Source organism: Gossypium hirsutum, chromosome D05 (assembly GCF_007990345.1).
Source record: "Gossypium hirsutum isolate 1008001.06 chromosome D05, Gossypium_hirsutum_v2.1, whole genome shotgun sequence".
Lineage (NCBI taxonomy): Eukaryota > Viridiplantae > Streptophyta > Magnoliopsida > Malvales > Malvaceae > Gossypium > Gossypium hirsutum.
Window position 1 is genome coordinate 57,986,422 of NC_053441.1, and position 12,751 is coordinate 57,999,172.

At 35.5% G+C, this 12,751-nt stretch overlaps 1 protein-coding gene across 1 annotated transcript; it reads right to left on the minus strand.

Moving 5' to 3' along the window:
- Nucleotides 1–6,590: 6,590 nt before the first annotated feature.
- On the minus strand, nt 6,591–8,743 carry LOC121217241 (disease resistance protein At4g27190). Its single transcript, XM_041092765.1, has 2 exons — nt 7,125–8,743; nt 6,591–6,687 (listed from the first exon to the last, which is right to left on the minus strand). The coding sequence occupies exons 1-2, from the start codon at nt 8,741–8,743 to the stop codon at nt 6,591–6,593; spliced, it is 1,716 nt and encodes a 571-aa protein (XP_040948699.1).
- Nucleotides 8,744–12,751: the final 4,008 nt, after the last annotated feature.

A 12,751-nucleotide genomic window follows, 5' to 3' on the forward strand; every position in this document is an offset into this window, starting at 1 on the left:
ATTGGGCACATTTAGTTGTTTAGAGCTACCTTGAGCAACAATAATTGGAAAGAGAGATTTCAAGCTTTCACATTCCAAGATATCAATTAGAATCAGATTTGGAAAGCAAATAGGTAGGGGATGATGTTGTGATGATGTTTGATATTGCTCCAATTCCTCATATTTACATGAATGCAAATTGCTCAATTGTTCATTTGTCATCTTCCCAATCACCAATTCCTATAAACATATCATCAATTTTCAATTTCAAAATGTTCAAAGATGTCAACAACCAACTTAACATTTCATCAATTAATTTCCTGACAAAAAAATTTGTTTTACCTTAAATCAATATTATACTCCAAAAATGTGGCACAAAAACAGTCATAAATAATATCACATAATCAATATCAAACAACAATATAATTTTGGACAGCTTATTTTTGTTTACCCATATAATAGGTATAATATAATTTAGTATTAGATAAATAATTTGCAGCATATCTAAAACATAAAGTTTGGATAATTTTTTTTTTTGAAAATTTTATTAATCTTATTATATGGTATTATAATCAACTAATTTGTTTAAAAGGTTATTTAGATTAGTTTTAGACCAAAATCATAAAATAAAATCAATCTTTTAAACAACTATTCAAACAACGAATTATTAAAGAAAAAACAGAAACAAACAAATAAATAAAATACAACAAAAAGAAAAATCTTACTTGTATCGTAGTCGAAATAATAAAATGTGACAATTGAGGACAATTATACACTTCTAACTTCTGCAAAGACGATTGAGTGAGCATAATGTCGTTCACATCCCTTCCTTTCAATTGAGGCAAATCAATTACCGAAACCTAAAATGAAAAGCATAATCAAATTTCCCAATATTTGACCATAGGACAATAAGGGAAAAAAATGTCAAGTTATTGCACTGAGATACACATACTTTCCTTAGACTTTGGAGTAGACATTTGTATGCCACTTGTGGGTCTTGGATTATATCTTCCAATTGCGAGCAACTCTTTATCTTCAAAGTATGCAATTGGCCAAGGCTATTAGCAACTGACATTGGGAAGATATATTTCAAATTATTGCATCCCTCTATTTCAACAATCTTCAGACTTTGGAGGCTCAAATGACGACTGGGCCCTTCTTGTTCTATGCTCCCCAATTCAGCAATCGGGAATAACACTTTCATACTGTGACAACGTTCAACTTTAAACTCTTCAAGCTTTTGTAAAAAACCTTGCGGCTGGGGACCATTGCACAACTCTTCCAAAAAGGATAAATCATTTAATGATAACTTTCTCAAATTAGAGAGTGTAGTGATTGGCACTTGCTGCTTTGATGCATCAATTAGGCATTGCATAGAGTGGCACCGTCGAAGATCTAGAGAAGTCATCTTTCTAAATCCCAAGTCCAAGCTCGTAATAAGGTTTGGGTGACCCTCCACCTTATTCAATTGAAGCGATTCTACATCTTCAAGTAGTTGCTTGCATGCATCTACAGACTTATCGATTCTCAAAGATCTTGAGATTGGACAAGTTTCAAGGTCTCTCTGTTGGTACCACCATTCTCTTTCTATGCAAATGCAAAAATCAAAGCTCCGTAATCTATGAAACACAAAGCCCTCTGGAAGATGTTCAGAAGAAATATCCAATGATATTACAACCAACTTTGGCAATAAATTCAACTCTGATAGGCTGGAATAGCTTTCCCTTTTAGTTGAATTCTCAGTCGCCCATTTTAATTTACTACAACCATGCAAGTATAGTTCTTCTAAACTGGACAATCTTCGTATTAAATTAGGAGTGATTCTTCGTAGTTCATAGCAATACGATAAATCCAACAATCTTAGATTTTCCAAATCACCAGCTTCAGTTGGCAATTCAGTGATATCAGATCGTCTTAAAGAGAGAATATGAAGTGTCTTCAACTTCCCAAGCATTGAGATGTCAGAGAGTTTACAATCAGTCAAATACAAAGTCTGAAGGTTCATATGAAACTGAAATGTAGACAGAGATATCAACAGATGATTCAAAGCACAAACTTGTAATGCCTTCATACCCTCAAAGAATTCGCTTGAAGTTTCCATGATACAATTGCCAACATGTAAAAGAAGTTTGAGGTATGGATGTTAAAGTCAACCCCCATGCAGCAGCCAAGGTGACCATGCAAGGTGGCCATGCAGGGATCGTGCTTTAACAAGCAAACCGAAACTGCATTGTTTCATTTGGTTACTCAAATGAACATTTTGTGTTTTAGTTTGTTTTGAACTAAGTTGGTAACTGTATTTTGATGTAATTAGGTGCTGAATGACAAGTTTAGGTAGAAGTTTTTGTTTTTTCAATCAAGTTTACCAAGTTACTAGGCAATTTAGTGGTGTTAGGTATGTTATTAGGTGATTACTTGTTTGTTTTACTTGTTGACTAATATATGCAATGGCTTAATGCCTTGTTGATGTGTTAATGAAAGATATCAGCACATTTTCATTCGAGCTTCTTCTCTCTTTTCTGTTTTTTCACTAGCTAGTTTCATTTTCTGTTTTCTGCTTCCGAGTTTGTTTCTTCACCAAGGCTCGAGGCTTGCTATTCAAGCAAGAAAAAAAATAGCCTGTTGCTGCCTCTTGCACCAACAATTGGTATCGAGAGCTCTTGTCTTAGTGGACCTGTTGCCTAAAATCAAGGAACCTGATGGCTTCTTCAGGATTTTCACCAGCAGCCCCACCAGTCTTCAATGGAGAAGGCTTTCACATATGGCTGGTCAAGATGAAGACTTACCTACAGGCCTTCGATCTGTGGGAAGTTGTTAACACAGATGCTGAGCCAGCACCACTGAGGGCTAATCCCACAGTAGCTCAGATCAGACAACATGCTGATGAGAGGACCAAAAGGCACAAAGCCATGTCCTGTATTCAGAACTGTGTATCAGATGTCATCTTTACCAGAATTATGGCCTGTGAGACTCCAAAACAGGCCTGGGACAAGCTTAAGGAGGAGTTTCAAGGCACTGAGAGAACGAGGCAACAGCAGCTGTTGAACTTGAGAAGGGATTTCGAGAATTTGAAGACGAAGGAAGAAAAAACAGTGAAGCAGTATTCAGATAGAATTATGGCAGTGGTTAACAGCATAAGGCTCCTAGGTGAGCACTTTGATGAGGCAAGAATTGTGGAGAAAGTCCTCTCCACTTTGCCTGAGAGATATGAGGCCAAGATATCCTCCCTAGAGGACTCAAGAGACCTTGCTAGCATCTCTTTGACTGAGTTAATCAACACCTTCTATGCTCAGGAACAAAGGAGAGCTAGCAGAGCTGAAGATCACCAAGAATGTGCATTTCAAGCCAAGGCCAGAGAAGCCTCGAGCACCAATGCTCAAAGAGGCAAAAAGCCTTGGAAAAACAGGCCTAAGCCTGATGCTGTAAGGAGCAATGACCAGCCCTGCAGATATTGTAAGAAGCCTGGCCATCCAGAAGACAGATGCTGGTTTAGGCCAGATGCAGTATGCCAACACTGCAAGAAGAAGGGCCATGTTGAAAGGGTCTGCAAAAATAGGAGCAAGCCAAGGCAGAATCAATTTCAGCAGTCAAAGGTTGAAGCTCGAGTAGCTGAGGATAGTAGTGACCAAGAAGAACAGGTCTTTGCTGTTTCCTGTTTAGCTGCTGAGAAGAAATGCTCAAAAGGCTGGTTGCTGGACAGTGGTTGCACTAACCACATGTCACCAGATGCCTCCTTGTTTAAAACCTTGGACAAAAGTTATAAAACCAAGGTTAAGGTTGGAAATGGTCAGTTTATAAGGGCTGAAGGAAGAGGAGAAGTGCTAATATGTACTCCCACAGGCAACAAGATCATTCCAAATGTGCTGTTGGTGCCAGAGATTGACAGAAACCTTCTCAGCATAGCTCAACTGCTCGAGAAAGGTTATTCTGTTGTGTTCAAGGACAAACAATGCCACATTACTGATCCAAGTGGATCAAGCCTTATGATAGTCACAATGACTGATAAATGCTTTGAGGTTCATTGGGCAAATGACTCAAACTCAGCATACACAACTTCTGTTGATGACTTCAAGCTTTGGCATCAAAGGCTTGGACATGCCAACTTCAGATCAATGGCTCGATTGGCCAAAGAGGGCATGGCAGAGAACTTCACCAGCTTAGTGGAGCATGATGATGTGTGTGAAGTTTGCCAAATGGGGAAACAGGCAAGACTGCCATTTCCTACAAATTTAGCTTGGAGAGCTACTGAAAGACTGCAGCTGGTGCACTCTGATGTATGTGGCCCGATGAGGACTGAATCACTCAGCAAAAACAGGTATTTCATCTTCTTTATTGATGATCTTACAAGGTTTTGCTGGATTTTCTTTTTAAAACACAAGTCTGAGGTAGCTCAAGTGTTTGTGAAGTTTAAAAATGCTGTAGAAACAGAAACAGGTTGCAAGCTGAAATCGATAAGGACTGACAATGGCACTGAGTACACTTCAGCTCAGTTTCAAGCCATTTGCAATGATGCTGGTATCAAACATCAGCTTACAAATGTCTACACACCTCAGCAGAATGGGGTAGCTGAAAGAAAGAATAGAAGTCTGATGGATATGGCCAGATGTCTCCTGTTTGAAAAGAAACTGCCCAAGACCATGTGGGCTGAGGCAGTAAACACTGCTGTTTACCTTCAGAACAGGCTTCCTACTAAAGCTCTTGCATCCGAGACACCTTTCGAGGCTTGGTTCAGTTTCAAGCCTTCCTTGGCACATCTGAAGGTGTTTGGTTGCTTGTGTTATGCACAAATACCAGCAGCAAAGAGAGACAAGCTCTCTAAAAGGGCTCAACCAGGTGTTCTAGTAGGCTACAGCTCAGTCAAAAAAGGCTACAGGGTTCTGGATCCCTTAACAAACAAAGTCCAAGTGAGCAGAGATGTCATCTTTGATGAAAAAACCTGCTGGAATTGGGAGAAAAATGAGCCAGAAACAATTCTAGAAGACCTAGTGCCTAATCAAGCTGAACTTGAGCAGCTAGGACCTGAAATGGATGTTGATGATGTGCCTGTGAGAGGCACAAGGCTCCTAGAAGATATTTATGAAAGGGCACAGGTTGCAATAGCAGAACCTAGCAGTTTTGAAGAGGCTGAGGCAGATGAAGGGTGGAAACAAGCTATGGTTGATGAAATCAACATGATTGTAAAGAATCAGACATGGGAGTTGGTTGAAAAGCCTGCCAACAGAAAGACTATCGGTGTAAAATGGGTCTATCGAGTGAAGCACAATGCGGATGGAAGTTTAAACAAGCTAAAGGCCAGACTAGTTGTAAAGGGCTTCAGTCAAAGGTATGGTCTGGACTACATGGAAACATTTGCTCCAGTAGCCAGACTCGATACAATCAGATTGCTGATTGCAGTTGCTGCTCAGAACCAGTGGACAATCCACCAAATGGATGTCAAGTCTGCATTCCTCAATGGATTCCTAGAAGAGGAAATATACATCGAGCAACCCCCAGGTTTTATAATGCCTGGTAAGGAACATTTGGTGTATAGGCTAAGAAAGGCCTTGTATGGCCTAAAACAGGCCCCTCGAGCCTGGTATGCTCGAATTGACTCATACTTGGTCAGTTTGGGATTTGAAAGGAGTGCTAGTGAGCCAACACTCTATGTTAAGAGGAATGGAGCTGAAACACAGCTTATTGTGTCACTATATGTTGATGATCTTCTAGTGACTGGAGGAGACAAGCTTGTGATGGCTGATTTCAAAGCAAAAATGAAGGAAATGTTTGAGATGTCAGATTTGGGCTTGATGACTTATTTCCTTGGAATAGAGATACAACAAGCTGATCAAGGAATCTTTTTGGGACAAAAGGCATTTGCTTTGAAAGTTTTATCCAAGTTTTCAATGCAAAATTGCAAGCCAACATGCACACCTATGGCAGTTGGCATAAAACTGTCGAGCCAAGAAGAACACGAGCCTGTCAATGAATCATTTTATAGGAGCCTTGTTGGTTGTTTGCTTTATTTAACAGCAACAAGACCTGATATTCTGTTTGCTGTGAGCATGCTATCAAGGTTCATGCACTGCTGTAACCAGCAACATTACAAGGCTGGGAAAAGGGTGCTAAGATACATCAAAGGTACCTTAAACCATGGAATACAGTTTAGAAAGACTGAAGAGTTGAAACTGATTGGCTACACTGATAGCGATTGGGCTAGTTCAAAGGATGACATGAAGAGCACTTCTGGCTATGCTTTTACTCTTGGCTCAGCTATGATTTGTTGGAGCTCAAGAAAACAAACAATGGTGGCTCAATCGACAGCAGAAGCAGAGTATGTAGCAGCTGCTAATGCTGTTAATCAAGCTATGTGGCTGAGAAAAATTTTGGGTGATTTGAATCTACAGCAGAATGATGCAACTGTGATACATTGTGACAACAAGTCAGCAGTTGCTATTGCTAAAAACCCTGTCTTCCATGGCAGGACAAAACATTTCAACATCAAACTCCATGTGATAGGAGAAATGGAACAAGCTCGAGAGATCTAGCTAATTCACTGCAGCTCAGAAGATCAAATCGCTGATATCTTCACAAAATCACTTGGTGCATCGAGATTTGTAAACCTAAGGAAGCAATTAGGAGTCTGCTGCATAGAAGCTGAGGAGGAGTGTTGAAGTCAACCCCCATGCAGCAGCCAAGGTGACCATGCAAGGTGGCCATGCAGGGATCGTGCTTTAACAAGCAAACCGAAACTGCATTGTTTCATTTGGTTACTCAAATGAACATTTTGTGTTTTAGTTTGTTTTGAACTAAGTTGGTAACAGTATTTTGATGTAATTAGGTGCTGAATGACAAGTTTAGGTAGAAGTTTTTGTTTTTTCAATCAAGTTTACCAAGTTACTAGGCAATTTAGTGGTGTTAGGTATGTTATTAGGTGATTACTTGTTTGTTTTACTTGTTGACTAATATATGTAATGGCTTAATGCCTTGTTGATGTGTTAATGAAAGATATCAGCACATTTTCATTCGAGCTTCTTCTCTCTTTTTTGTTTTTTCACTAGCTAGTTTCATTTTCTGTTTTCTACTTCCGAGTTTGTTTCTTCACCAAGGCTCGAGGCTTGCTATTCAAGCAAGAAACAAAACAGCCTGTTGCTGCCTCTTGCACCAACAATGGAAAACCCACTCCTTTAGGAAGTTCATCCGTTTGATCGGTTTCGAAGGAGATTGCTGTGTAATGCTTGAAACTTTCATCCATCGGGAGTGTTTCAACAATCCCAAAAGAAATCTCCTTTCTTGAAGATGCTATCCACAAAACAAATTGGCGAACCACGTCATGCATTTTGACATGCCTTTCTCCGCAATCTAGCAACAAACCGGAGTTCTTGAGGGTCTCAATTGATGCAAGCACTTCACTTCTAACATCTTTAATTGAGTCCATGCCTTTATACAACTCCAGTCCCCATGCATATCCTACCAAGTTCTCCACATAAATCTCATCATCTTCAGGAAATAAAGAGCACAACAAGAAACATGTCTTGGTCTCCATATTCTTCAAGTTGTCGAAGCTCGCCTCAAGACATACATAGGCATTTTCTTCATTAACATCCTCAATTTCAGTCAATCTACGATCTTTGAGTCTCCGGTATGCAGCTTGCCACTCATGATGGGTTTTACCTTTCAAGGCACTTCCTAGCGGAACTATAGCTATAGGCAAACCCCCGCATTTTTTGACAATTTGATTTGCTAGGATTTTAATAGAATCATCAGAAAAGTCATCTAGACCTGCTTTCTTTTCAAACAGAGTCCTAGCTTCATCATCATTCAAACAGCCAAGTTGTACCACGTTTTGACAATCCATAGCTCGACATACTAGTTGACGGCGAGTTGTTAAAAGAACTTTGCAGCCTTTATGATCATCCCCAATTGGAATTCCTATCTTCTCCTTTAAGTTGATAGGTTCCCAAATATCATCAAGGATGATAAGAATCCTCTGTTCTTTTTTCAGCCTTAACCATAATTCTTGCTCGGATCTTCTTCCTTGTTCATTCTTCATATCAAAGCCTATGTATTGTGCAATTTGATCTTGAATTCTCTCAAAATTAGGCTTTTGAGACACAGTCGTAATCACAACTTTATCAAACGAATTCAGTTTTTTATCAACCAAATTCAGCTTTTTAGCTAGACTTCCAACTTCACGAGCCAGGCTGGTCTTGCCCACCCCTCCCATCCCCCACAACTCAATCATGTTGATATTCTCATCTTTTAAGGCTTCAATCATTTGATTGAAAGCAGCCTTCGAAGATTCTGAAACCACAAATTCCTCAGAACATAGGAAGTCTATAGTGGGAAGGGCAGTAGGATCACGGTAACCGACTGGTCCAAGTTGACCGAAATTGTCCAAAAGCTCAGAGATATCCTGGATTTTCTTCATTGCTTTCTTGCTTAATTGATATCTCCAACTCCAATTAGGACACCAATTGACACACCTTTTATTCAGTTGGATTTCCTCCTCCAGAGTTCCCATATCCGACAGTGTTTCGTCTGCCCTTGATTGCAAGTTCTGTACATCATTTTCAATTAGTAGAAGCCGATTTTTAGCATCCTCGATCTTATGTAGTAGACGATCTCGTGCATCTGCAAGTTCACGCTTTTTCTCTAGGAGCTTTTCAACATTGTCATGAAAGCGGCGGACATAATCAACTCGACGTCCTACCGGCTTCACCACACAGTCCACAACCAGTGTTGCAACGATGTTAGGAAGAGCAGCCCCACAAAATCCGCAACCCATGCTTGACAAGCTCCAATTGAAGAATATGATGTTCCAAGTTCTAACACTGTAGTGAATCATAAGTAATTACCATTAAAAAAATTAAAGAATCAAAAAGTGTATTGAAGATTAAGACACTACTTCTTATACATACCAAGGATGGTGAAAGAGAACTCAACCTATGAGAATCAATGTGCTGTTCTTTCAACTCAGTCCAGCTGAAAACACAATGAGAAATCTAATAAACAAATAAAATCATAAACGAGTGTACTGTCATATACTTATAACTAAAAAAGACAGTTAATTACTTCAAAATATTTTGACCCTCACACTAATAATATTATAGATATAATGCTGGAAAGTATAATAAACATATCCACTTACCATTTCAAAATCCAAACAGTCTTTTAGCTCTTACTTGCTTCAAGAAAAATTTAAATTACATCAACCATCTCTAATCATGACTACCCATTTAAATTGGCCCCCAAACTCCAAATTATTCTAATTACATCTCCAAATTATTGATGCTATATTAATCAAGTCCTTTTGTTATTACAATCGTTAAATGACACATCAAATCTTATGTAGCTAAATTTAAAATGAAAAATTTAAAGAAATAGAATCATGTTACATAACTTTTAAAATTAAAAAATGAACGATAAAACTTTCGTAAAAACTTCCAAAACCTTAAAACTAGGGTTTTTAAAACATTTATTTTTACAATATTCATTTTTTAAAATTTTCATTTTAAATTATTATGTCACATTAGATGTAACATGTCATTTAATAATTAAATTGGGTAAAACGACCTCTCTAGTCTCTCTCAATTTTGATATTGAGGGTCCCTCTAAAAAATCAAATCAATTTCGTAAGTGTGCAACTAAAGCATTCTATTAATTTGATCATGATTTAACAAATTTAACCCGCAATATTTTTATAAATGCGTAAATGTTGAGACTAAATTTGTTGATTTTTTTTTACAAGTAAGACGAAGCTAAAAAAATATGTAAATACCAATGGCTAAATTTGCTATTATACCAATCAAAACTGTGCATAATTGACAAGGATTTAGTTACTAACATTAAATCGTTCCTCTTTCTTTAGGGAGACTAATTTACTCAAATTCAAAATTGAGAGGCATTGGAGAGATTTTTTTACTATAATAATAATCGAAACCCTTATTATTTTCTTAATAATAATTTGTTAAAATATGTTTATAAATATAATTTTAATATAAATAGATATAGAATTGATTTCTCTATTTTATTTAAATACAAGTATTGTATAGAATTGGCTAGAAAAGTATAAATGAAAGCAAGACTCGATTGAGTCATATATACGAAACGAGTGTAAAGTCATATAATTATAAATTGGAAGGATATATTTCATTACTCATATAAATATAATTCTAAAGATTAAAATTAATGTATTTAAATTTAAAATTAATTAAACTAAGTCTATGTACTTTTTATTAATTTATTTAAATTTGAAAATAATTAAAACTAAAAACTACACATAGTAATTGTTAAGTTTTTTTCTCTACTAAATTTTGGTTTATTGAGTTGAGAGTGACACCATGACTCGCTCTCATATATATAGATTATAGACGATAGATTGTATATATTATATATAACGTGTTTGATTAAGTTAGTGTCACGAGTCAATTAATTATTAACTCGATCGTAAAATAATTAAAATACTCTTAATTTAAAAAGTATCTAATTTATATATATATTATTTAGCATCTAATTTTGGTTTTAATATATAATTTAGTATTCCATTTTTTTTCAATTAAGTATTTATATTTGATTTCCATTACACTTGGTAACAATGATTATTACCATTTGAAAATTAAAAATATTTACAAAATTTCCATAAAACAGTATTAGTAAACTACACTCAACTCAACTAACTATGGATGAATTTTTTGGCACCCATTTACGAATTTGTTTAATTTTTTATCATCCAATTATAATTTTTTTTATTTGGTCACTCAACTAATTGAGATTGTTTTTGTTGTCCATTTCCATTAATTGCACTAATAGGAGGGTGTGAAAAATAAATATAATAATAAATTTAGCCCTCAACTTTTACATATTATATCGATTTAGTCACAATTTTAAAAAAATTAACCTTTAAAATTTACAAATAGTCTCAATTTGATTCTAATTTTTTTTTAAAAAAATCAAAGGAATATATCAAATACATAAATATTTTCAAAAAAATATAATAATAAATTTAAACTTGTATAGTAATATTAATACTAAATACATATATTAATATTAAATTAAAAATACATAAATATTTTCAACTTATTTAATATAGAATTTTCTATTTTTAAAATAATATTGAATTTTTAAAAATAAATTTTATAAAGAATTAGGGTTAAATTGACAAAAAATTTAAAAGTTGAGGACTGAAATTGTTATTATACTAACTACAAAAGTGTCACTTTTAGCCATTGAATGGTTGGGTGAAAAAAAAAACAATTTAAAAATGTTAGTGACCAAATTGTAACTTTTTTAATTAAATGAGACATAATTGAGGGACTAATAGTGAAATTTATCCTTTGTTTTTAAAGATATGGATTAATTCACATTTGATTGGGTTAATGTGTTATTAAAAGATTAAAATCCAAATATCATTTTCCTTCTTTTCTTTCCCACGACTAGTTCCGCTTTTATCGTCACGCATCTTTGGTTATTTCCTTTTTGCTTTTCCAGTGCTTTTTCTTCTTCAAAAGCCAATAGCAATGCCGGAAGAATCGAACACATATCATTCACGTGTCCTTACCCAAGTTGTGTCGGAATTTTTTTATATGTTGGAAAGATCATCACATGTATTTATGTTACATACGCATCAAGGATTTAAATTGCGGTCGCGGCCGCGTTTTCGGTCGTGTCGCGTTTATCGCGGTCGCAGACATAACGGACGCTATTGCGGTCACTGCGGGTATCGCGGTCGTGAATTTTTTTAAAATTCGCACAACTTATTGTAAAACATAGTAATTATAATTATAATTATAAAAAGTCATTTTTAATGATTTTTAGAGTGTTTTCTAACACTTATGAACCTTTATTAATATGATATGAGAACACAACTTTTATAATCATTAATTATTCTTACATTTATTTACGAATTTTCTAAGAATGTTATATTAACTAATAACAAAGTAAAAAAAAAAAGAAATATTAAACATTTATCATATTTAATAAGTTTGAAAGTTTTTATAGATAAAAGAATTGAAAATTCATACCTAAGAGATGTCTTCAATATTTCTTGACAGCTTTGAAGATGGTGAAGATATAAACATTCTATGCTGCAAAAGGAAAAAATGAATAGATAAATGTATAGATACTCATTAATTATTCCTATTTCCGACCACTTATTCTCACTCTCATTCTACTTTCATATATAATTTAACATGCTTCAATTCTTAATTATCTTTTCATAAAATATACTCCAATCATTTATCTAAAGATATATATTATTTTAAATGTTTTAATATCATCAAAATTAAGAACAATAACAAAAGTTTTCTTTAAAAAAACATACCTTACAAATAATGATAGTGGTACGATTTAGTTTTCACCAATTAGTGGAATGACGAGGAAGATCAAATCCTTCACCTTCACTTTGGGAGCGTTCTTGGCTTGATTCTCTTGGCCTTTGTCCAAAAATATATCCAAAAAAGTAACATTTTCACCTTGGTTTTCATATAATTGATATGGAGGATATATTTGAGGAGGAGGATACATGGGAGGTGGAGGTGGGTGATACATTGGTGGAGGAGGATGCATTTGAGGTTGGTATGGCACACCATAATTAGGAAATGGTGGATAATAACCATATGGTTGTGGATAACCATGTGAAGGTTGAAAATATGAAGGTTGTTCTGGTGGATAAAAACCTTGAGTGCTAGTAGATGAATCACTATACCCAAGGTTACTAGAACTCGATCTCCTACCAGATGAAGAGCCTATAGAAGTATGCTTCTTGCCTTTTCCCTTTGATGGAGCTCTAGGTTCA